Genomic DNA, 27,279 nt, shown 5'->3' with positions numbered 1-27,279 from the left:
AGGGAGGAGCTAATGACCACATATAAGGAGAAGCCCAATGTAGGAAAGAGCAGAATTGAGAAGGGGAACTTTGTGGTGGCCAGGCACTCTGTCTGTATTATTGTGTTTGTGATAGTTTGTACAGAAACCCTGCGACCTTACTGGAAGCCCTGAAGGAGGATTTTCTCGACAGAAGTCTGGGAGGAGGTCCCGGGACTATACTGACAATTTGTGTTGAGTTCTCAGACCTTGTTGGTGGGTCTATGTTGATTTCACAGGCAGATAGTAAATGGATTATGGTGCCAGCAACATGCATGAATGTTATTGTGGCTCTGTTATGCTTTGTCTTCCCAGAAACAGAAACTGCAAAGTACTTGAGGTGGACTGGACACTGCAAACTTCAATATGGAACTGGATGAGGAAGTGGACAAGGAACTGGAGGAGGAGCTATAGGAGGAGCTGAGAGCTGCCTCCCTTGAATCCAGGTGACAGTTGGGTAGATAGATTCAGGCAGGAGTTGGACCCATGGAAGAGGAACCATGAAACCTGAGAGCCAGCCTTGATTCAAGATGAAAAGACCTCTCCTTGGGTACTTAATGCTGATTGATAAGATCATGATTTTCTGTCACCTAGGGGTGGAGAACTTTGACCTTTGTACTTTGTGTCCCTTCAGGAGGCTTGCTTCTTAAGGATGATTGAGTTAAGGATGATTGGAAACTGATCCTTAGTCAAGAAGAAAGAAGACTTTTTGACTGAGAGATTAAGATAGTGTGACCTAGGGGTGGAGAACTTTGACCTTTCTACTTTGTGTTGCTTAAGGGGGCTTGCTCCTTAAGGATGATTGAGTTGAGGACTTTTGACTGATATTTTTTGTTTAAAACTATGTGGCCACTTTGTTGAAAACTATGTGGCTACTTTAGTGATAACTTGTTATGTTATAATGTGAATGCTGTACTTTGGTTTCTGTGAATGTTTTGCTTTAATTTACTGCTGAATAAATAGAGAGTTCACTATACTATGAAATTAGAACTTTCAAGCTGTTCACAGCAGCAGTTCTCTAGAAAGCTGTTCGTGCTTGGGTTTACATCCGGTTTCTTTCAATGGAAATGAATTGGTGGAGTATCAAGAACTAAAATGAAGTATAGGGGGAGCATATTTTTTCTCAATTTAGCTATCCCTAGGACTCTCAGAGAATTTGAGCCTCATTACGCAATGATGGTCTTTTTTTTGGAAATTAGACTTAGCAGTGTGAGGGAAAATTTGTGTGAGAGAGTCAGTCCAGAGTAAATAGGTCTCTGTACGGCTAAGTGGGTATTGTGAGTATTGGTGGTCACTGTACTCACATTGGCGTTACATAAGAAACCACAGTCAGAATCCTAAAGTACTTGGTAGCTTGCCACTCTAAGGAAAGAAGGTATTAGAATTCTGCATTCTAAAAAAGCATACTGTACAAAGTAGTGTTGAGCATACATAAACAAAGACACACACGGAGTTTGGTGTAGCACCACGTTAAACTCATCAGGGAAATGGACAGGGATAGGAAGAGAAGAGGGAGGGTAGGAGCAGTTAAGGATGAGTTATAAACAAAATAACCTCAAAGAGGGTGAGTGTGAAGGGAGACTTCAAAGGAAAGAGAATAAACATTTGTAATCAGATGTAGGATAAGGGAAGAGAATGGTTTGTAAGAATAAGAAAAGAAGCAATCCTATCGGATGCCTTTGGTTATACAGGTTGGTATAATAACTAAACAAGGGAGAATCAGAACAGAGAAAGAATATGATAAACCATTGTCTAATGAATATTGATAGAACAATGTTAAAGAAAATAAGTAAGGAAGCTGTAACATAATATGAAAAAGATTATAAATTATTCATCGTTTCGCTTATGCCAAGAATGAAGAGTTGTTCAGTAAATGGAACATTTAAATGTGAATGAATGAATGAAACATTTGTTAAGTGGTTATTACTGTTTGCAAAGTGCTGTGACAAGTATAAGATACCCAAAAAGAGCATCCCAATGGGAAGACAATCTATGGAAGGCTTTTGGCTGCAAGTTAGATGGAAAAGTCCCCTGGTGCTTAGTGTGCAGTGGCAAAGTAAACAGTAATTCCTCTCCTTTAGTATCGTTTCCACTGATAAAATCTTAACTTCTTTATGTTGAACTATTTGACAATGGCAAGAAGTTTTATTTTCTGAGGCTACTGAAGACATTTTCAGACTGTATCTCTAGAGGGTTTGCTTCACTGAATAATGTGTGCTGTCTGAGGGCACTGACCTTGAAACTTTGTTATTCCCAAGGTTCTTGGGAATAGCAGTCTTGGGTTTGTTCCCATCAGGGTCTTAGGGGAAGTGATCAAGGTAGTTGGTGATATTTTACTTTCCTGGCACATATTGCTTTCTATCCCTCCCTTTGACATAGATATACATGTGTTTATATATTTGTGCATACCATTGTATACACCTAGACATACATATGCATGTATATGTTATATAGATGGGAGTGGTTCGTATATATGTGTATATACATACATACACATACATATATACGTACACATACATATATCTAGAAAAACCATGCCCTGTATGTGTGTGTATATATACATATACAATGCATATATATATATATATGTATAAAATGTGTATTTCAAGGGATATGAGCAGGGACTTCTCAAAGGAAGAAATCAAGCTACCAGCTGCCAAATTTTAAAAAATATTCCAAATCAATAATAATTAGAAAAATACAGATTAAAACACCTTTTAGGTTCCACTTCACACCTATCAGATTGGTAAAGTTGACAATAAAAAAAAGAATGTCAGTTGTTGGACTGTGTGAAGATAAGAATACATTAATAAACCATTGTGAACTGGTCCAGCCATTCTGGAAAGCAATTGGAACTGTGCTTCAGAAGGCTCTTGCTCTGTTTACTCTGTGACCTAGAAGTACTGCTAGTAGTTATATATGTCAAAGAGATCAGGAAAAATACCCATAACTACAAAAATACTTATAGCAATTATTTTTGTAGTGGCAACTACAAAATTAGTGGAAACTAAGGGGGATACATCAGTTGGGGATGGTTAAACAAATATTATATGAATGTAATGGAATTCTATCATGTTGTAAAATGTAATGGAAGAGTTTTAGAGAAGGCTGGGAAGATTTGTATGAATTGATGAAGAAAAAAGAACAAAAGGGTCATTGAAACATTTGTTAAATATGCACATGGAAGTGAACAGGAAGGAGGATGGAAGGAAACAGAGAAACAGGACAGTTTTGATGGATGACATTTGCATTTTGAATTTATTACTTCAAAAAAGCAGAGCAAAGGGACTCACAATATTTTTCTATTTTTAATTTGAATATGAAAATGCTTATTTTATTTTTATATATTTTTTAAATTTAGAATTAAAAACATTAGAATAACCCCACATATTATAGGGTTTAAAGATTTTTTTTAATTAAAAAATACCTGTCCAAATTTGGGAGCAGTTTTTGTACTGCTCAAAAAAGTTACTACATTTTAAAAAATGGAGGATTGGTACTTAGTTATGTTTTAAAGGAATGTTACCCAATCTAAATATATTTTTTTCTTAAATTTTTGTAGTGATACTCAAGGCATTAAAATAAGGTTTCAAGTTGCTTTGCTGTTCTTATGTATATTTCTGAGAGAAGGGAGAGGAATTTCAGTCACTTAAATTGTAGGGGAGGTGACTCTATTTAACCTGTAATGAAAGTTCCAAGGCTGAGTACCTTTTTATTTGACTATTACCCTCTCCCCCTAAAAAAAAAAAAAAACACTCCAAACAAAGCACTTCTGTGTTCTTACACTGTTCCCAAGAGGAAGAAAATACCAATCAATTTGCTCCTATTAGGAGGATCAGCTAGATGACCTCTTTGAGTTATAGAAGTCAGAGATAGAAAATACCCATAATGTCTTCACATAGTTGTATACTACAACCAAAGTTGGTTTCTGGTCAGTTTCATACCTGGTTCTCTGGCACTTGTACACAAAGCTTCAGTGTTTAAGCTAGAGATCTGCAGTAATTCAGGAGATTACAGTTTATAGTTCTGAGGCCTGATGGGATTCTATAATTTCAACAAGCCACATGTTAACATCTGCAAGGGATTTCTAATAATAATGCTTATTAAGGTACTTGTACCAGTATTATGTTAATCCTCATGACACCTGTGAGAAGGGTGCTTATCTTAGCATTGTTCCGGTGAACAAATATGGAGAAGTTTAAAAGTTTAAATGCTGGTTTCTTGTTACTAATGAGAAGAAAAAGATGTGGGAACTAAAAAGAAGGAATAATTACTAATACTAGAGATTACGTATACAGAGCTGTTCCATAGTGCTGTTGTAAAGTTATTGCAACATAAAACTAAAGTCAGTTCTGTTGGTAATTAGAAAAGTCCACAGTACCAGTAACATATTTAAATATTGCTCAGAGCACAATGGTAGATGCATGAATTTCTTTTTCATAATATATTGAGATAAGATACATTTCCCTTCTACTTATACGTTGATTTAGGAAGAATCAAGATTGCATGAGGTAATTTAGTCTATTTGGCGATGGTGAACTCCATCAATTAATTACACATTTTACAAAATATATTTCTGCCAATAGTTCAAAACATTCCCACTTCTTTCATGAGTCTGGACCATCTAAATCATTACTTAACTAAGTACACTGAAGATTTCAAATGTTTGCTAATAACCTTAAGTTTCTATAGGGCGCCAGTTATTCTTTAAGCTCCTGATTCACTGCGTGGCTTTATCAAAATAGCTTATTGACATAAGTGGAAATTCTTAGCCATAAGAAAGCCCTGAATTAGCTTCTATGAAAAGAAGACAAAGAAACCTATATATTCCCAATAGTAATAATAACTAGAATTTATATACCACTTAAAAGTTTACAAAGTGATTTACAAATATTGTATCCTTTGATTCTTACAACAGCCTGTAAATTCAGTGCTCTTACATTTCATAAAAGGGAAAACTTAGGTAGACAAAATTTAGGTGACTTGTCTGGTATCACACAGATAGTATGTGTCTGAAGTTGGATTTGAACTTAGGTTTTCCACATTCCAGGACCAGCACTCTGTCCATTATGGCAACTAACTGCTTCTGGCAGAATGAGATATTTCAAAGTACAAAATAGTTTCCTCAAGATAAGAATCTGTCTTTTATCATCCTGCTAAACTATGGAGTATTGTAACATTCTTTTGTCCTCACTGAAATATTCTTTTACCTGCTTTCCACCTATCATACACTTCTAGGTACATATAAGGGTAGGAAGGACCTTAGAAGTCATCTAGTCTACCGCTTATTTTACAAATGAAGAAACTGAGGCCCAGAATCATAAAGTGCTCTCCCTAAGGTCCCATGAGTAGTAAATGACAGAGCTAGGATTCAAAACCAGGTCCTTTGAATCTAAATTGAATCCTCTTTCATCTCTGTCATCTGGCTCAAATACTATAGTCTCTCCCATCCAGTTGTTTGTGATTACACCAGCTTTCAGTGATCTCTTTTCTACTTTTTTTCCTATACCTTGTTTCTGAACTTATGTAGTACTGATTGCCTGGAGTCCCCATTTATCATTCTGCATATGCTGTTATCTTTTTATGCATATATCCTGTCTCTCTTGAGAGCCTGGACTGTGTCTTACTGAAGTATTTTGTCCTTATACCAAAAGTTGTAGACATACAGTAAATATAAGTTGTTGATGATGCAGATGAATAATAATATCAATCCAGAGTTCAATAGGAAGATTTAGCTGGTTCAAATTAATGAAATTTTATAGCACATGGAGGGATCTTAAGTGACCCTTTATCATAAAGGTTTTCTTTTAAACACTGATATCAATGTTCCTTATGATACTAGATGGCTATCAATTATAGAACAGTATCATCATGGAAGAAACAGAACTAAAATAATGGAAAATGTATGGTAAATATTAATAAAAATTAATTAAATATTAAATATTAATAGTTTGGTGTTACTAGTGATGAAGTTTTTTGAGGAATAGTATTATCAGGCACATGTAGGAGAAGGAACGTAATTAGAGTGAGGATTTTGCAAGTAGATGGCTGGAGTACTACAAGGAATATCCCTGAAATATTAAGAAAACTAGAGGAAAGTCTTGAATGCATTGGGTACATCCTGTGTAGAGGAACTGTGGAAAATATGCCCAGAAATCACTCAGTTGATAAGAAGGTACAAGTACAATCCATTCTGCATTGGTGAAAGGAGGATTCTAATTTGATAATAAGATCATGGATTCATTAAATATTAATGATAATAAGTTTTTTTACTTACAAAATAGGGGAGGATTTTACTTCTTGTGAAACAACACAGCAACTGCTTACTGTAAATGATGAAATTAAAGAGTGAATTGAATATATATGTTTCATTTTGTTTTGTAGGTAGAAGTTGATTTTCTTCATGGATCTTATCGGTGGGCTACTTCCTCTGCTAGATTGTTGTGAATACTGAGTTGGTTGATATTAATATTTTACTATCTTAAATATGCAAAATTTCTGTGTAAAAATGTCAGTAGAGATTTTCCCCCCCTGTGGTTACATATGCATTTCAGGTTAATAGCTAGCATTTACAATAGCACTGTAGGTTTCGAAAAGCACATTATAAATATCTCATTTCATTCTCTTAACAGCCCTGGGAAGGGCATGCTATTGTTATCCTCAGTTTATGGATGATAAACCTGAGGCAAGACATAAGTTGTTACTTTTCCAGAATCTTGCAGCTAGTTTAGAGAAGGCTTTCTGCCTTAAGGTCTATATCCTCTTTTCACTGTGGCTGCTTCTTGGTATTTGGGCAGGTGTGGGGCAACCTCTGCATTTACAAATGAGTTTCATTTGTTTCATGGAACAAACTGACTTTCTATTTTTAGTCCACAATCTCTCAGCTAATTCATAATGATCATGGATTTACTGATTTATTGATGCATGGTCTTGTTCCAGACGCTACTTGTCCTCTTGCCACCTGACTCAGTAGTTTTAGGAAAAGGCTTGGCGTTTTTTTTCCCTTTGTGTTTTAATCTTTGAATCATCTGCAGACTCCTCTCAGGTATCTGTTGCTTTTCATGGCAGTGGAGCTAGAGAAAGGCCAAGAAAGTTAGAAGACAGAAAAAGATGAAGGAAGCAGAAGAGCAGAGAGCCAGAAGGGAAGTGCAGAGTATATATTGGTTGGAAGGATTATTAGGACTGAGTACATGTGCAGAAAATGAAAATTCCATAGGATCTCATTTGGAACAAACCTCAGAGTTCATTTAATGTGCTATCACTTTACATATAAGAAAGCCAAGACCCAGAGAGATGGAGTGCTTTCCTGAAGGGTGATCAGTTAGGTTAGTGGTAGAACCAGGATTAAAGGTCAGGGCACTTAATTCTTAGTATAATACTATTTCTGTTACACCACAGTCCCTACTTACAGTAGTCCAAAGAAGAAATGGGCCTCTGTCTATTTCATTATAGGTAGGGTAGTCATTTCCTGAATATGCTCATTTGAATATATTTATTTTTAGATGCATGCATACATATACATATATATGCACATATATATATACACATAGATACACATGTGTATATGTTAATAGAGAAGTATATGCCAAGTAAGAAAACACTTTTTCTTCATATCATATCATAAAAATTTAACAAACATCAAAATTTTCCAGTTCCTAGTAATAATTCAGGAAGATTTATAGCATTGTGGGCAATTAAAATGTGGTCCTAAAAGACATTAGTTATGCCTTCAACATACTGCCACAGGTTGACTGATGACAATGACCCTGGTACTTGTTTGTGTAACACCTCATACCCTGGAAGCTAAAAGTACTTCAGCCATTTGTTTGGGGTCACCATGGAGCCACAAGGCAGTTGTAGTAGCTGAAATTTCAGTTTCACAGTCAGTTACCTCTCAGTTTTCCCAGTCTCTTCTAGGCAGAAACTGAAACACATAAAGCTTCTTGAGGCCAAACAAAATTCCCTGTTCAAAGGATATGTCTGTTGGCCATACTTTAGTCTGGGAGATTCCCTTTGTACTCACCATTGTGTTTGAAGGTTCGTATCGTTGCCTTTGAAAGTCTGGCGCCAAGAATAATAGAGGCATGATTTAATTCATCACTTAAAATCAGACAACCCTGTGAAGAAAGGGAAAAAACAGTTATATGATCAGTATGATATTACAAGACAGGATCAAAATATCAAAGTTTCATCTTTGGAACGAGATTTAGAAGCCCATCTAGTCCAATCCATGCTCAAACAAGAGCCTTCTACCATTCATCTTTTGCTTGAACACCTTCAATGAGGAAAAGACATTACTGACAAAGGGTGCCAAATCCATTGACTCATAGACCATTGAAGTTAGAAAAGACTTTATAGATCCTTTAGGTCAGTCTTCTCATTTTGTTGATGAGGTAACCAAGACAGAGAGGTTAAGTTACTTGCCCTAGGACACGCAGCTAGTGAGTAGCAGAATTAGTACTGGAACCTTGATCCTCTATATTTAAGTCCAGTAAGAGCATGTCAGGACTCATATAACTCCATCATTATAAAGACCAGAAACTGATTTCAGTGTTTTTGTGGGTAAAACTGAATACAGATAATCTTAAAATGAGCTGATTTTCCTAGATTTTTCAAGTGTATGAATGATGATTGTTACACCCTCTAGAATTCTTCTGATTTATGTTGTAAGGGTAATAACCATGATCTCAGCAAGGAGCAGCTTTGAACTGCATGAAGAATTAGATTTAGAAAAAGCTATTAAAAATTACATGAAGGTTGCAGTGTCTTTCTCTGGAGATTTTTAATACTAGGCTAGATTCTTTGGAATATTTTAGACTATGCTTTGAGATAGTGGAAAGAGACCTTTCAAGAGAATTTTAAGTCTTATGATTCTGTAATTACTAAATCTGAAAACACCATCTACCTTCAGTGAAAGTTGCATATCGTTTTGTTGTTGTTTTACACACAAATCTAGAAAAATTGAAAGTGAGAACAGAGTCCATCCTTTGGCTTTGCCAAAAATATTTGGTATTGGACCAGAGTATTTGGCAAGAATCTCTGGAGACGTTTTGTCTTTTCTGAGATTTCCTTCTTTTGAGCATGCTCATTTACTAATGGGGTATTTTAGAAAGTTTTTTCTCTCTCTCATGATCTATTTACTGTGTGTTACTCTGAAACATACACCATTACCTGAAGTACAGTTTTGCTGCACTTCATGAAGTATTTAGCATGGCTAGGGTTAGGAGTGGGTAGTTGCTGAAATGTACATTTTTTTGATGGCAGAAAATATGGTTTTCTGCATTGTGGTATTTATTTTGTGATGTCCAGTTGTTTGTTTTACAATGAAGCCCTAAAGCCTCCAGTGGACAGTAACACAAGGAGTACAACTTAACAGCCTTTTCTAGGGATCACAAATGCCTTGCCTCTAATCTCAAATGTATTCTTAATTCTTGCAGAGTATTCTTGGTAGTTTATCAGTGTTAACACACTTAACAGATAAAGTAACACTTTAAGATAGAGTAACACTTTTAGGTTAAGCCACAGAATATGACCAAGCTTTGTCAGTCCATCCCCAGTTAAGAGGGACAGGCCAAATTTCTGGCTATGTTCAACATTTTGTAGATGATTGCTTATAAAATTACTTTTCTTCTTTTTAAGATTAAAATTTATTTTTCCAATTAAGCATTTATTTCATCTCCCTTTTCCTTCTCCCACTGAGAAAGAGAAATGAAATAAAACAGAATCTTTGTGACAAATATACAAAGTAAAGCAAAATAAATTCACACAATGACCAAAAATGTATCCCTCATTTGGCATATTGAGTCTGTTTGGTGGTGGGTAATAATCTTTGTTATTGGTTCTTTGGAATTATGGCTGGTCACTGCACTGATCACATTTCTTATATCTTTCAGAGTTGATGTTTTCTTTCAAACAATTTTTTTTTAATTGTATAAATTGTTCTTCTGGTTCTGGTCACTTCACTTTCCATATTCCTGATTTCTTACAAATCATTCCTTTCATTATTTCTTATGAGACAGTAATATTCCATTAAACTCATCTGCTATACTTTATACCATTTCCCAATTCATGGACACCCCCTTAATTTCCAGTTCTTTGCCACCACTTTTCAAAATCTATTGCTTAACCAGTCAGTTTACACTGTGTGTTATAGGTTTAGAGGTCTGGAAAGATTGAGCAAGGTCTTGTTATTGCTGACTTGCCACCCAGATAGAGGCCAACAGTTTTGTACTCTGGTAACCTCTAACCCCAAAGGAGTCACTGTGAAGACCAGCTACATTTACTAACAAAGTAAATGGGCCAACTTTTTCCACAGAATAGAAATCACATTAGTACAGCCAAAAGTGGTACAAGCTATAATTCTTTAAAAATATAATGCACAGATACCTTAAAATAATTCTTACCTTTCCAACCAGTGCTGGAATATTCATTGAGTTGGTAGCAAAGCCCATTCCAAATACCATAGCTGCTTCTACTCCCAGAAACTGGGCTACCAGGTTCTCCAACTCTTCATGTTTATCAATGTTACCTGAAGGAAGAAGAATAAAATATATCACATTTTTCATTTGAAAGAGTACATAATTTTAATGACCTATTCCCAGAAACCTGTATGAATTAAAGGACATAAGTATTTCTCCATATCTGAATGTCAGCTTTGTAGTGAGTACTTTGGATTCCAAGAAAACAGCATATTTGCTCTCTAAATCCTTTAATGTAACTGCTTTCTGGTTTACTTAGAGGCAAATGAGAATGGTTTATCATTATCTTCCATTAATTTTCTCTATCTTAAATTTTTGTTCCAGGGTCCAAAGGTGAAATAATCAGATTATAATACATATAGTAAGTATTTTTAAATTGATAGGCTTATTTATATATTCATTCATTCAAGGACTGTTTCATTTATATATAATACTGTCTTAAGTAGTTCATTTGAGGTCAGAGTTACTTTTTTTATTATGATCCTACTACATACAAGGCAATATGGTAGGCATTGGGAATACAGAGACAAAAAAATGAAGCAATCCTTGAATGAATGAATATATAAATAAACTTATCAATTTAAAAATACTTACTATATGTATTACATATAAATGATATAAATATATAGTAAGTAATTACACATTACTTACTAAATTACACAGATTACACAGATACGAAAAATATAAAAGATTATATTTATATCTATGTAGGTAAGTACTAATAGATAAATATTTATAGGCTAGAGTGTCAAAATAGGTCAAAATACTATTAGTATATGTTAAAATATTTTTATGTTGTGATATAAACTATGTTCAACTTAGAAGGATAGTTCTAGTAGAATACACTCTGCTTGATTATTTGATGTTTAATATGTTTTATCAATAATTAGATAAAGGTAGACATGGTGTGAATATACAGATGACACAAATCTAGGAGGGATAGCTAATAGCTAACACACTGGATGACAAAGTCAGGTTTCAAAATTATCTTGATGAGGTTACTGGGGTAGATGAAGCATATCATCTGGGGGACTGGCATTAGGAAAGGTCTTCTATAGGTGCTAAAACTGGAGATGAACTTTCAAGGGATCTGGGAATTCCATGAAGCAGAGGTAAGGAGAGAATGCATTCCAGTCATGGAGGACAGTCTGTGTAATGGCAAAAAATACTTGAATGTAATTTCTTTAAACTGAAACTAGAATATATGATGTATCATAGGAGTTTGGTTAGAAAATTACCTTAGTGGCCACCTAGTCCAAAACCTAACTGAAAAAGAATGCCTTCTACTTACTTACTAAAAAGGGGTCATCCAACCTTTGTTTGAAGAGCAAAGAAAGTGGAACCTACCACCTCTGGAGATAGCCTATTTCATTTGGTGATAACTCTGATTGTTAGGATGTTTCCCTGAAATCAAACCTAAATTCTGTCTTTATAATTTCTACCCACTGAAATAGAGCAAAAATCTAAGCTTCTTAATATGGCTACTCTAAATTTCTTGAAAATAGCTATCGAGTTACCAAATTCTCTTCCTTTTTTTTTTTTTTTGCCTTTTGGAGGGCAATTGGGGTTAAGTAACTTGCCCAAGGTTACACGGCTAGTTTTGTGTGTGTGTGTTAAGTGTCTGAGGCCGGATCAGAACTTGGGTCCTCCTGACTCCGGGCCGGCACTTTACTCACTGTGCCACCTAGCCGCCCCAAAGTTCTTTGTAATTTTTTTTTAAAACAATTGGGGTTAAGTAACTTGCTCAAGGTTACATGGCCAGGTGTTTCTGGGTGGATGCTAAGTGTCTGAGCCCAGATTTGATCCCCAGGTCATCCCAACACTGGGGCCGGTGCTCTTACTCGCTGAGCCACCTGGCCACCCCTAAATTCTCTTCTTCTTAAGGCTAAACACAAGATTGCTTACTCATAGATTAAGTACTGGAAAGAACCTCAAAGATCATCTTTCTCAATTCTTTCATTCTAGTCTCATGTGTCATGAATTCAAGGCATTTCACTATCCTTGTTGCTGTCTTCTGGATACATTCTAGCTTATCACATCCTTCCTTAAACAGTGTTCCCAAAAGGACATGATGATCTTTGTTTATGAAATTCTCTTAATAGTGATCAGTGAGATTAAAACGTGAAACCCCTCCCAAAGGTGAAAAAAAAATCTTGACAATTGAAGTTAGCTATCTTTGGTACCATTGCCTCACTTGGGTCGTAACAGAAATTTGTTATTGCAGAAGTTTGTTCCCCAGTAACACAATATAGTATGATATATAAATGCAAATATGAAGCAAAAAAAAAGACATTTAGTTTTTGGGCGTCTGGGTGGTGCAGTGAATAGAGCACTGGCCCTGGAGTCAGGAGGACCTGAGTTCAAATGCGGTCTCAGAGACTTAACACATTTACTAGCTGTGTGACTTTGGGCAATTCACTTAGCCCCAATTGCTCTCCAAAAAGAAAAAAAATGCAAATATGACAATGTTACTACAAAACCATCCCATACTTTCATGTTCTTATGGAGGGCAAAAGACTTAAGAAGAAAGGAAAATGCTAGAGGATTAATCACATCCTTAAAAATTAAAAAGAAATCCCCTCATCACTGTCGATAATCTGTCATCAGAATTAGATGCTGCACTATAATACTTAGAGGCTGTTTTAAGGTATGCAAATTAAAGAAGTGAAGCAGTTTTGATAGTTTGAAGGATAGGGACTTGACCTTTATTTTCACTGGTGTAGGGAACTCCTGTGTAAAGAAACTCCCTTTATCAATTCCAGTAGACACCTTTGCAATTTTGTATTGGAGAATTGCCTAGAGCACTACAAGATTAACTTGCTCAGAATGACACAGCCAGCATGTGTCAGATGAAAGACTTGAACCCAGGTCTTTGTGGCTCTGAGACCAGCTGTCAATCAACTATATGTTGCCTCTTAGTAATTTAAACAAGATAAAATTATTTGTCTCAATTGGTTGTTTCATTTTTTTCATGGATTACCTGGGTATTTGCTTCTGTTGTACATTTCACTTTGCATGGATGACCACAGTCATTGTGAATAGCTCTGCCATATATCTTCAAAACATCACATACGCTAGCATTTTTCTAGTCATACAAATTGAACAAAATATGCAGCCATGTTGCCCAGAAAATAAAAATCCACATAGACTAAAACGAGGTGTCTGTATCAATAGTTCAATGGGATTAGGTTTTAGATTTCTCTGATTCTATTACCATTATGAGGCAAAGACTTTTTGTAGTCTCTTTTCTTAAGTGTGATCACACCTGGAAGACATAATTAACTTTTTTGTCCCTGGGTCATGTAGGCTGAGGTTTTCTAAATGTGGCATTAATATCTGCTCATGCATTTTAGTTCATGCACCACAAGATATAGCACTGGCATGCCAGGCTGGAGACAGCATTGATAATAAACTTATATAGAACAACACAATATAGCCTTATGGCATTTGGTGTCTTCACAGAGGCAGCCTCAATGTATAGTTTACTTCATAATAATATAGCCTAGAGACATGAGCAAGTCAAGGCCATTTAATATTTAGTACTGGTGAGGAATAACAACATGAACAATCCATATTTTATGCAGATCCTCAAGTGGATCTATAATCTCATAGATTTAGGAATTCTCTACAGTGATGAAGATAACCCATTTATGCTTATTCATTTTGTGTGTATGTGTGTAGATGTATATATTTGTTTGCATGTTGTCTGTCCCACAAGTTTCTTGAGAACAGGAGCTGTCTTTTGTCTCTTTTTTTATTCCCAACACTTAGTACAGTGTCTGGTGTATAGTAAGAACTTAAGAAATGTTTATTGGTTGATTATATTATTCGTTCTTGTCCTCCCAAAAGATCACAACAGTGTTAAAGTACTTCCTTATTTTCTTCTCACATTGTGACCATAGACTCTGCCTATGCCATATGACTAGCCTATCTTTTCTTTCTGTTCTACAATTCCTCAATGTCACTCCTTATTCCTATTCTTTAGAGTTTCTTGTTGGTTATATGTTGCAACCTGTTCACACCTACCATGCTTATTTCCTTTGTCCTCCAAGTGATGCTTGTCTAGTTCTTTAAAGGAAGTGGTATTCCAGGTCTCAGTGACATAAAGTATCACCAGTAAAATGTTTGTATTGAGAATATGGGGCTTTTGCTTTTATGGAAAGCTTGAGGATTAATAAAAGTACTTTCCAGTTCTCCCAAAATCAGTCCAGATCACTCTCTTCAACTTTGGGTCTAGCTCACAATATTTATTGTCTGTCCCTGATAAACAAAATTTGGGACATGCTCAGGTATGTATTGAAATCTGTAGCATTAGATACTCTCCATCTATGGTGTAGATAGAATGGACAAACTCTTTTGAGTAATTACAGATTTTCCAAGTGGCTTTGCTTTGTTTTGGGAATTGACATAATGTCATCCACAAGCAGGAACATGAAGACTTTATTATTAACAGGGAATCCTTCTTTCACTTGGATTCTGCATTTTGTCTCCTCTGTTACAGAGACAATACTTTTGTTGTGCACACATCTCTCTGTTTTATGTCAGCTGGTAGCTTATTATGAGAAAGTCATTGAACAGAATTATTCTCTTGTTACATCTCTGGGGAATCCTGAATGATAATGATATTTGGATGGTAGACATCTTGTGGTAAAAGAGGTTATAAGGTGGCATTTTGTTCTGCTAAGTTGAATGCTTTTTGTAATAAGCATTCAAGCATGATGAGATTTGATGTACTCTACATTTTTCAGTCAGTTGTGAGATGTGACTCTTGTGGAATACTATTTGTAAAGGCCTGCTTAATCCATACTAATAATGTCATCAAGGATGCTCTCAATTCATGTATAGATGACCCCTCATAAATATTTTTTTAATAAATGGGAAAGTAGGAATATACATCAATTGTTGGTGTTCTCTTAGTCACCTTTTTTGGCAATAATAAGGTTTGAGATTTTTTTCCCCCTGTGATTTTGGTATCTTTCATATCTCTTAGATATCTTATATATTGATCTCTCAATGTACTAATAATTATATTGCCTCCAGCATAGATATCTTCAGTATATACATGATCTAATATGACTTTTTTTTTGTTTTTGTTCTTTTATTCATTTGGTTCCTTGCTAAATATCTTAGGGACTGTTGTGTTAGGGTCCAAATGTGATAGTTTCACTATCCTTGATGGAGAAAACAATTTTTTGTATTTTTTTTTTGCAAAAGTTTTTCATTTTTTTGTTTTGTAATCTTCTTTTTGTTTTCATCCTTGAATACTGTTTACATGAGTTTGCTTAGTTTGCATCTTGCCAAGCTTTCTCTAGACTAGAGTTGCCCTCCGCTGCTTCTCTTAACTTTGTGGAATGATATTGCTCACAACTGACTATCATGCTTCTTCTTATGATTTTACAGATAAGTTTATATTTTAATGCAGTGTGGCTTTTGGAAGCTACTTCTCTGGTAAGTAGGTCAACTTTTGTTGACTAGGGTCTTTTATGGATTAAATATCCTTAATTGTATCCCATTTCTTGTTCTTATGACTCATCTTTCTTCTCATTTATTAGGAATTCTCATCAGGAATTATTCCCACACCCATTGTGAATCTTTTCGTCCCCATTAAAATAAAGTCATTTTCATTCTCTGCGATGTTATTTGGTGCTTTACATGTCCATGTAATATATTACATATATATTATCTACAAGTCTTTGCTGTCTCATTTTTTCCCTAGAACTATAGTTTTCCATATAATTCTTCACATCCTTACTTTTTCCTACCTTCGGATTAAAAGTGACCAAATATTAGAGCATCTTGATTTAATTTGGCAAGTCTTATAAAGTTCTTCATAGAATTTATCTACCATTTTGTCCTTGGCAACTAGTGGTGTATAAACTGAAGATTTTTCATGGTGCCTTTCTGCAAATGATTATCCTTAATGCTATAATATATGATGATCACATGTCCCATGACATAATATTTCTTGAAACTTTGGAGAATACAAGAGAATCTACTTTGCAAATTCCTTTCTTTGCCTTTCTAAGATACTTTTGAGACACCGTTCTATTAAACTTAATTATATCTATTTAACTTCTTTTTTTGGTTTTATTTGTATTAAGAATGTTAAGATCAATAAGATTCAGATCCTCCAGCAGTTTGTACACTTGTTGGTCTTTGGACAAGGGCCTTATGTTTATCTATAGCATATGGATATTTGTTGATGTTCTGTACATCGCCTCATTCTAAAGCATCCTCTGTCCCTGTTCCTGCCATTCTGCCACAATTGTGGTTGAAGCAGAAGGGGGCTACACAGAACTGAGAGCCATTTAAAATTTTTCTTTTTTTTCATAACCCGAAAGTTTTACCACCAGGTGACAAATCTGTTGATAATGTGCCTCTATATTATTGGCTTGTCTTGGAAAAAAGACTGTTCCTTTGAACAAACACTTCTTTTGAAGCCTTTGCAGTATGTTGGGACCTACCAGAGTATGAGCTCTACTGAGAAGAACTCAAGCCAGTAAACATTAATGAAGCTCTTACTATGTGCCAAGCACTGCGCTAAGTGCTGGGGATACAATTAATAAAAAAGAAAAATAGTCCCTGCCTGTAAGGAGCTTACAATCTGTTGTTGATAGGAGAAAACACACAAAAGGAGACAGGACAGGAGAATCTTGTTCCCTGGAGTTGAAACTAGGGAGAGCAGCAGATGCAGAGTAGAGTGAGCCAAAAGTCCAGTTTCTCTCCTCTAAAGAAAGGCATGGGAAAGAGTTTGATGTTCTATACTCCAGCCCTTCAATCAAAGGGAAGAGGAGACCTGGGGAGTATACGTCAGCTGAGGTTTGAATTAGGAGCATGGTGATAAGGTTAGAGGTGATGAGCTTAATCTGGGAGGGGCATCTTTTCTGGCAAAGATTATATTCTAGAATTGCATTCTCAAAGGAGAGAAAACAAAGATATGTGTATTTTATGCAAGATTTCCCAAAAGTCTTTAAAAAAAAAGCCCCCAAAGGTATTCTAACTTAAAAAACTGCACTAAGACTTTTGGGACACCCTGTATATGAAATTACTATAAAAATAATATAAATAAATGCAAAGTAGTTAAATATAAGGTAGTTTGAGAGGAAAGGCTTTTGCTGTGGAGAAGATCAGGAAAGGCTTTATGTAGGCAGTGGTGCTTGAGTTGTATCTTGAAGGAAAAAGAGATGAGGAAGCATGGGAAGCAGCACAGGAGATGTAGAGGCCAGTTTGACTGGTTCCCAGAATCCTGGAGAGTGATTAGCACAGTGTGTTTGGTGACAACAAGCAAAGTAGAAAATAACTTAGAAAGAATCAGCTATTTTTAAAAAATCTGATTTTTACAAGTAGAAATTTAAAATGAAAAGAACCAACTTTTCGCACAGGGTTGCCAAATTTCAGTTTATAGAATATTGAACGTACTCTAATGGATTGTGAGGAGGAGAGGTAAATTGAAATGGAATATTGGGTTAGTGTGCTAAGAGTTATTATTGGCAGTTTGACTAAACTCACGTATGAGATACATTACATGTTCAAATAAATCTGAAACAACCATCAACAACTGTAATGTGATACAGTTCCATATTATCATATATATCTTGTAGCTCTATGTTAATACTATAATTTTAATGATTTTAAATGAATGGTTTATTGTCATGAACTTTGTGGCCATTTGGATAATTAACTAAATTAGTTGGAATATAAATAGAATGAACATGGTTTTGCTCTCCTTTTTACTCATTGGTGCCCATTAAAATGCACATTTTATCTGCATAATAGTTACCTAATTTAGTGTCAGTTGGTATGTAGTGTACACCTTTGATTAATGTTGTTAAGTCTTTTTTTTAGTTGTGTCTGACTCTTTGTGATCTTATTTTGGGGTTTCTTGGCAAAAATGCTGGAATGGTTTGTCATTTTCTTTTCCAGCTCATTTTACAGATGAGAACTGAAGCAAACAGGGTTGAGTGAAGGGTTATATAGTAAGTATCTGAAACTGAATTTGAATTTATGAAACTCATGAAAGTAAGTCTTCCTGATTCTAAGCCCAATGCTCTATCCACTGGGCCACCTAGCTGCCTTTGGTTAACACATCTATTGAAATCCTTATGGTTAATAACTCTTAACTTCAAGCCTTACACAGAGTTTCATATTTGTTAATCAGGTAAATCCCTTACTGTGCCTGAGTTCATAGGTAAACTTGAAACTTTCTAGACTGTTCAATACATCACAGAGGCATTGTATTACAGGGCAAGTGTTGAACTAGATGTAAGACTAAAGTCTGAAAAGCCTGAATTCTAGTCCTAATTCTGTCATTCATTTATAAAGTATCTTGGGGAAGTTACTTAACATATGGATCCTACAAAATGATGATAATAAGTCTTTCCTGGATATGTTAAGAGTATTGTTTTGAAGACTGAATGATATAATCTAAAGAGACCAAATGAAGCAATTAATATAAATTGCTTTGCAAGTCTTAAATCAGTTAGCTGGCAAATATTTAATAAGTGTCTACCCACAAGAAGCTTTCATATAAAAGAAACAATAAGTGCATATATAGGTATATATGTGATAAATGTAAATACAAATACATTCAAATTAGTTAAATAATAATTACATAGTTTGAGAGGGAAGGCACTAGCACCTGAGAGAATCAGGAAAGGCTTCATATAGCAGATAATTTGGAAGCTATATCAGAAAGGAATAAAAAATACTATGAAATAGAGGTGAGAAGAAAGTGTATACAGGCAAGGGGAAGCCAGAACAAAGTCATGGAGATGGGGTATGGTATTTCACATGTGAAGAACAGAGAAGGTCAGTTTGACTGGATTGCAGAGTATAGTAGGAAAGGGTTAAAGTACGATATATCTATTAGTAATGCTGTTCGTATGATAAATATGAAATCACGTTGAAAACTGTAAAATGCTGTACAAATAGGATATTAACAATAACATTAATAATAATTTTCAGAAGAAGCTCTGGAATTTTTATTCTTAATGAGGGAGGCTATTTTAGTCAATAGTGAAAATGACAGGTATTTTTAAAAATTTAGTTAGTCCAAGCTATTAAAACATGTAAACTATAGTGCTACTTTCTAATTGTGCAGGATTTTGCACAGTGAAAACATATTTACATATGTTTTGATTCTCACATCTCTTAAGTAGATGAGGGACACTAAGATAAAAAGAGGCAATAGAACATTGACTCATATAGTGAGTGTACATACCCATTTCCTGCCTGCTGCTGCATACACCCACTCCATATTTCTTTAGTACATTCCTTACTGTTGTTAAACTTTCATTACTTTTTTCTCCAAAGCCTAGATAGTTGTAAGAACCCATATTAATGACATCCCGGATAATTCTTCCAGTAAACCTAAAGTGAATAAATGACAGAGGAGCAAAAAAAAAAGTAATCATTACATTTCATGACCAGATAGATAAGTATGTCAAACTCTCAAATTCTGGCCCATTTTCAACTTTGAATTATTGCAATTATGACTCACAATATTTTTGAAAGGAGTAGTTGCTTTTTTTCTTTCCCTTTCACTAAACTCTCTTTTTACCACCATATGATTGCATTCCAGTGGTGGGTAAAGTAATTCCATAATTAAAATTTAGCAAGGGGCTCAAGAATCTTTCAAGTACAAAAAGTACCCTCTATACAAAAGAGAATTAATACCTAGCTAATAATTTTTCCTGAACATGCCTGACTGTGCTTGTATAGCTTACAAAATAATTTTTAAAAAGATTTAATTATGACCATCACTAGAACCTTAGGTGAAAATTGGAATTTAAGAGGAGAGTCCACATCTTTTTGTAATTTGCTCTTAAAGATATTTTCCATAGAACCCATATAGGCATAGATTCAATTGCAGCATAAATCAAGTGCTATAGAAAATTTAATCATGGTAAGGTAAATCATCCCATAGACCTCACATGGGAAAGAGAGAAAGCCAACTTGAAGGTAGAACAGTTGGTTCTATCTTCTTTTGTTTAATGTTGTATATATATATATATATATATATATATATATATATATATATGTATAGCAGTGGAAAGGATTTTCTCTCAACCAAACACCATTCCCATGCTTCCAGATTGACTCACTTAAATGTCCAGTTGTAATCATCTGTCACTCGTTCCATCACATCGAATGTAGGTCCTGGAACACTGCAGATTGGACGATTCCAGTTATCTCGTATTCTCATATAAAGGTTCCTTGTATAAAAATTCTCAAAGTCTTGATATAGGGGCACAAAGTCCTATTGTAAGAGAAATAATTAAGCCTTGATATATTTTTCTTTCTTTTCTCTTTTGTTTTAAATTAAGGACATATTGGAGGTCATGTTAATCAACATATTTATGTTGTTCCTAATATTTATGAACGATGGAGGATTCAAAGTAAGGTAAAAATAAATAAAAATAAAAAAGTATTTTTAGAGGGGAATTTTGCCTTCATATATGACCACTGAGGTCTCTTTTAACCCTGGGAGTCTATGAAAGAAGTGATTCCATCACCTCTGGAGCCTATATAATCCATATTGGTTTTCCATACTGAAAGATACCAGCTTGACTGTTCTCTTCATAATCTCTCTCTCTTTTTTTTTTTTTTTGCTTTTTGGAGGGGGGAGGGCAGGGCAGTTGGGGTTAAGTGATTTGCCCAAGGTCACATGGCTAGTGAGTGTTAAGTGTCTGAGACTGGATTTGAACTCAGGTTCTGCCGACTCCAGGGCCGGTACTCTATTCACTGCGCCACCTACCCGCCTCTTCTTCATAATCTCTTAAAGAATAATGCCTTCAATAGAAATTTATACATGCCTTATTCCTAGGTTCATCTACTCCATACTTATACAGAATAGTGTATCTTAAGGATTAAACAAATGCTGCAACAATATGAAATCACAGATACTTATCTAAAGGTCCCACATCTGTGGTTTGGGAGAAGACATACTGACAATTCTTCAGGCCCAGGACTGTTTTTCTCAGTCACAGACTGAGAAATGAAGGGAGATTGTTCAGAAAATCTTCATGGAGAAGAAGAATTTTGGTTTGGAACTAGCAAAGATGACAGAGTGAAAAAGCAGTATAGCCCAACTGTCTCCCCACAACCCCTCCAAGACAGAAGAAGAGCACCAGACTAAGTGAGGACTGGTAAATCTCAGGAGAAACAATAGGCAGTCCTTTTCCTAGCTCAGGTTATTACAGGGAGAGAGCCAGAGAGGCCTCTGGGCACTGGGGAGGGGTTCCAAGCAAGAAGGTCTTAATAGGGATAGAGCTAGAGCTGTAGCTATGTCCTGGGGTGTAGTATACCAAGGAGAGCTGAGAGCTGTATAATTCTGATCCTGGATAGTTGACTCAGAACCTTCTAGTGCTGTCCTGAGCTGGGGTCTGTCAGAGTATGGACCAAGAACAAGCTTCTCTTGATCTGGTCATGCAGTGGGGTTTTGGAGCCTGGGGAGCAACCATAGGTGGAGCCTAAAACTGAGTAACCAGGTTATGGAGCAAGGACCACACCTCACTAAACGATGGTCCTTTTGTTCCTCCCTGATTCCTGGTATCACTCCCCATGTAAGCTTTTTCATTTTTCCCTAATCAAGATCCCTGTACCTTCATTCTTCTCCCCATCTCAGTGAGGACATTAGCTCTTACTTTACTGAAAAAATTGAGGCCATTCAATATGAGCACTCTTTTCTTGATATAATCTTCCTCTCCTCCTTTCTGCAATCTATAACAAAGAGTTGGCCCTTCATCTTGCCAAGGCCAAGTCCTCTACATGTGAACTTAACCCCATCCTCTCCTGTCTTTTTCAAAATATTGCATCTTCAGTCAAACTACTTCTCTTAAATCTTCAACTTCTCTTTGTCAGCTAGTTCCTGCACTTTTACCTTTAAATATACTCAGTTCTCCTTAAAAAAAACTTTCAATAGACTCTATCATCCCCTCAAGCTATCACCCTGTAATTCTCTCTTTCTCAGCTAGACTCCTTAAAAAAAATTGTCTTTACTTGATTCATCCACTTCCTCTAACCTCACTATTAAACCCTTTGCATTCTTGCTTCCAGCTTCATCATTCAACAAAAATGACTGTTTCTAAAGTTATCAATGATTTCTTAATTGCAAAATCTGATGGTCTTTTTCACTCTTCATCCTTTTGGACATTTCTGTTACATTTAACATGGTTAACCATGGTTGCTCTCACCTCTCTGGATTTTCATAATACTACTTGTTCTCTTGATTCTCTTTTTTATTCTCCTATTTATCTGATTTCTCCTCTATCTCCTTTGCTGGATTACCATCCATATAATTTTCTAGATTATTCTAGTCATGGGGGGCATAGCCAAGATGGGAGTAAAAGCAGGAAATTACTTGAACTCATCCCCAATTACCCCTAATGCCTGTAAAAAATGACTCAAAACAAATTTTAGAGCTAATGAACCCACAAAATGACAGAGTGAAATACATCTCAAGGAGAGCACAACCTGGTAGATGAACAGAACAGTCTATGACACCAGGCTGGGAGTAGAATGCAGTCCTGGGGCATGCTGGCACAGACCTGCAGTACAGAGCAGCCAGACAAGACCTCAAGGGACTGAATCACTGGCAGCTGTAATGGTTTTCAGACTTCTCAACCCATAAATACCAAAGAGAAAGTAAAAGTCAGTGGGGAAACTCTTTTGGACCCGAGTGAGAGAAGAGCATGGTACAGCCACTGCCACTGGGGAAGCAGAAGTAGTGGTGGTGGCAGCAGCAACAGCAGCAGCAGCAGTGGCTGCTTACAGAGCTCCAGGCCCACAATAGTGGAAGGACCAAGCAGGTTACCAGAGGGGTATTCCAGGAATCTTTTTGCTCGTGCTGAGGCACGATTCTCTTGCTTTGTCCTGCTTGGATCTGGGTCGCAGTCTTGGGTGTCAGTTCTGGGGTGAGGAGTGCTGGCATGGCAGAGCTTGTTAAAGCTGTGGAGACGCAGTCCTCCTTACACTTCTGAGGCAGGTGCCTAGAAGAAGCTCTGACAACAGCTGTGCAAAACCCCAGAAATTTGGGACACAGCACTCTTCACTCTGGAAGCAGAGTTCTACTTTGGCAAAGAGCTCAAAAGTCAAGTAATTGGCTGGTAAAATGAGTAAACAGTGGGAGGAGGAGCCAAGGTGGTGGGTGTAGAATCAGGAAAACTCCCTCTGCTACCCCCATAACCACCTCAAATACCTATAAAAATGACTCTGAACAAACTTTAGGGCTGCAGAACCCACAAAGTGACAGACAGAAAAAACCTCCCGCTAAAGACAGCCCGGCAGGCCGACAGGAAGGGTCCATTGCAGCATTCTGGGAGCAGAGTCCAACCCCATGTGAGACCATGGTTTTAGACCCAGGATGGCCTAACCAGCCACAGCTGAAGGGACATTCAGGAGAGTGGATCACCAGCAGCTGTGGCAATTTCCAGAGTTATCAACCCATAAATGCCAAAGACAAAGTGAGAGGTCAGTGGATTTGGGGAACAGGGGGTCTGGGAGTGTGGTCTGGTCTCTGCCCTCTGAGGCACAGTGGCACAGTCACTGATACATGGCTGCTTCAGAGCTCCTGGTGTGCAGATTGTAGGGGGACCAAGCAACCAGTCTGAGGGGTAATTGCTCTTGCTTTAACCTGCTTGGATCTGCAGTGCTGTCTAGGGTGGAGGTCCCAGGGTGGATGACCAGGTGCTAGAGCTGGTGGAGGTTTCTGAGAGGGCACCCAACTAACAGCTCCAGCAGTTGCAAAAACCCCAGCGATTTGGGACAAAGCTCTCCTCTCTGGAAGCAGAGTGCTACTGTGGCAAAGAGCTCAAAAGTCAAGTAATTAAGTGGCAACATGAGAAAGCAAAGGAAGCAAAGCAAGCACAGCAATCCAACTTTGGATTCCTTTTTTGAGGACAAAAAGGATCAAAACATGGAACAGGAGGAAGAAAACAAAGTCAGAACTCCTACACCAAAAGCTTCCAAGAAAAATATGAATTTGTTACAGGCCATAGAGGAGCTTAATAGGGATCTTGAAAACCAAATAAGAGAAGTGGAGGAAAAATTGGAAAGAGAAATGAGAATGATGCAAGAAAATCATTAAAAGAGAGTCAACAACCTGACTGAAGAAAATACCTTAAAAAATAGACTAATTCATATGGCAAAAGAGGCTCAAAAAGCCAATGAGGAGAAGAATGCCTTAAAAAGCCAAATTTGCCAGATGGAAAAATAATCTCAAAAGCTCAATGAAGAGAATCATTCCTTCAGAATTAGATTGGAGCAAATGGAAGCTAGTTACTTTATGAGAAATCAGGATACTATTAAACAAATGAAAAAATAGAAGGAAATGTGAAATATCTCATTGGAAAAATCATTGACCTGGAAAATAGATTGAGGAGAGAGAATTTAAAAATTATTGGACTACCTGAAAGCCACAATAAAAAAAAAAAGAACCTAGAAATCATCCTTCAAGAAATTTTCAAGGAAAATTGCCCCAATGTTTTATAACCAGAGGACAAAATAGAATTTGAAAGAATCCACCAATCACCTCTTGAAAAAGATCCCAAAAAGAAAACTCCTAGGAATATTATAGTTAAGTTCCAGAGCTCCCAAATCAAGGAGAAAATATTAGAAGCAGCCAAGAAGAAACAATTTGAATATTGTGGAAACACAATCAGGATAACATAGGATCTGGCAGCTTCTGCACTGAGGGATCAAAGAGTTTGGAATATGATATTCCAGAGGTCAAAGGAGTTGGGATTAAAACCAAGAATCACCTACCCAGCCAAACTATCATGTTTCAGGGGAAAATATGGTCATTCAATGGAATAGAGGACTTTCAAGCATTCTTGATGAAAAAAACCAGAGTTGAATAGAAAATTTGACATTCAGATACAAGAAACAAGAAAAGCATGAGAAGGTAAACAGGGAAAAGAAATCATAAGGAACTTATCAAAGTTGAACTATTTACATTCCTACATGGAAAAACAATAATTGTAACTTGTGAAACTTTTCTCAGTATGAGAATAGTTGAAGGGAATATAAATGTGTGTGTATACATATATATATATATGTATGTATACATACATATATCTATATAGGAGGGTATATGGACATATGAATACATATGTGAGTGTGTGTATATATGTGTACAGGTATACATAGACAGAGGGCACAGGACCGGTTGAATAGGAAGGGATGATACTTAAAAGGTGAAATTGAGAAGTGAGAGAGGAATATAATGAGAGGAGATGGGAGAGACAGAATGGGGTAAACTATCCCATAAAGAAGAGGTAAGGGAAAACTGTTACAATGGAGGGGAAGAACAGGAAGGCAAAAGGTAATGGGTCAACCTTACTCTCATTGAATTTTGCTTAGGGAGGGAATGACATATACACTAAACAGTGTATCTTGCCTTACAGGAGAGTAGGCAGGAAGGGGATGAGAGGGGGGATTATGGAGGGGAGGGCAGTTTGGGGGGGAGGGAAGTTGGAAGCACACACTTTTGGAAAGGGACAGGGTCAAAGTAAAGATTAGAACAAGTGGGGGGGGGGGTGGGATAGAATGGAGGGAAATATAGTCAATCTTTTACAATATATCCACTACGGAAATGTTTTGCATAGCTACACATGTACAACGTATATTGAATTGCTTATCTTCCCAGTAAGGGTGGGGGACGAGGGAAGAAGGGAAAGATTCTGGAATTCAAAGTTTTAAATAAAATTTAAAAAATACATTATTATAATGTTTTGTACATGCAACTGGGAAATAAGATATACAGGCACTGGGGTATAGAGATCCATCTTGCCCTGCTTGAAAGTTGGAGGGGGAATGAGGAAGGATATAGGAGAGAGCAGATTGGGGGAGGGGATATATATATACACTGTTTTGGGGATCACTGTTTTGGAGTGGTGGGTAGGGGAAAGACGGAGAGAAAATTTGTAATTCAGAATCTTGTGGGAATGAATGATGTAAAATAAAAATAAACATAAAATTTAATTTAAAAAAATGAGCAAACAGAGTAAGAGAAATCACACTATAGAATTGTTTTTGGCAACAACTAAGATCAAAACACAGAACAGCAGAAGACAACAAAGTCAAAATTCCTGCATCAAAAGCCTCCAAGAAAAATATGAATTGGTTGCAGGCCATGGAAGAGCTCAAGAAGGATTTTGAAAATCAAGTAAGAGAAGTAGAGGAAAAATTGGGAAGAAAAATGAGAGTGATGCAAAAAAAAAATCATGAAAAATGAGTCAACAGCTTGCTAAAGGAGACCCAAAAACCACTGAAGAAAATAACACCTTAAAAAGATGGCAAGAGGTCCAAAAAGCCAATGAGGAGAAGAATGTCTTAAAAAGCAGAATTGGCCAGGTGGAAAAGGAAGTTCAAAAGCTCACTGAAGAAAATAATTCCTTCAAGATGAAAATGGAGAAAATGGAAGCTAAGGACTTTATGAGAAATCAAGATACTATAAAACAGATCTAAAAAAATGAAAATAATAGAAGGAAATGTGAAATATCTCACTGGAAAAATCACTGACCTGGAAAATAGATCCAGGAGAGATCATCTAAAAATTACTGAACTACCTGAAAGCCGTGATCAAAAAAAGAGCCCATACGGGCGGCTAGGTAGTACAATGCAAACAGCACCAGCCCTGGAGTCAGGAGGACCTGAGTTCAAATCTGGCCTCAGATACTTAACACTTACTAGCTGTGTGACCGTATGCAAGTCATTTAACCCCAATTGCTCTTCCTTCCCCTCTCAAAAAAAAAAAGGGAAAAAAAAGAGCCTAGACATCATC

General features: G+C 36.4%; 1 protein-coding gene across 1 annotated transcript in view; it reads right to left on the bottom strand.

Annotated features, from left to right (window-relative positions):
* Positions 1-27,279, bottom strand: part of SPTLC3 (serine palmitoyltransferase long chain base subunit 3) — a 192,712-nt gene that overhangs the window by 111,126 nt on the left and 54,307 nt on the right. Inside the window, exons 3-6 of the mRNA XM_069075429.1 lie at positions 20,600-20,754; positions 19,717-19,865; positions 10,422-10,546; positions 8,042-8,135 (exon numbers count right to left, since the gene is read on the bottom strand). Of these exons, the coding sequence (XP_068931530.1) occupies positions 8,042-8,135; positions 10,422-10,546; positions 19,717-19,865; positions 20,600-20,754 (523 nt within the window). The remainder of the gene's footprint in view (positions 1-8,041; positions 8,136-10,421; positions 10,547-19,716; positions 19,866-20,599; positions 20,755-27,279) is intronic.

The sequence above is a fragment of the Petaurus breviceps genome, unplaced genomic scaffold, assembly GCF_028583685.1.
Source record: "Petaurus breviceps papuanus isolate PSGF00001 unplaced genomic scaffold, PetGlider_PUasm1.0 90919, whole genome shotgun sequence".
Lineage (NCBI taxonomy): Eukaryota > Metazoa > Chordata > Mammalia > Diprotodontia > Petauridae > Petaurus > Petaurus breviceps.
This window is presented reverse-complemented; position numbering and strand designations above follow the sequence as displayed.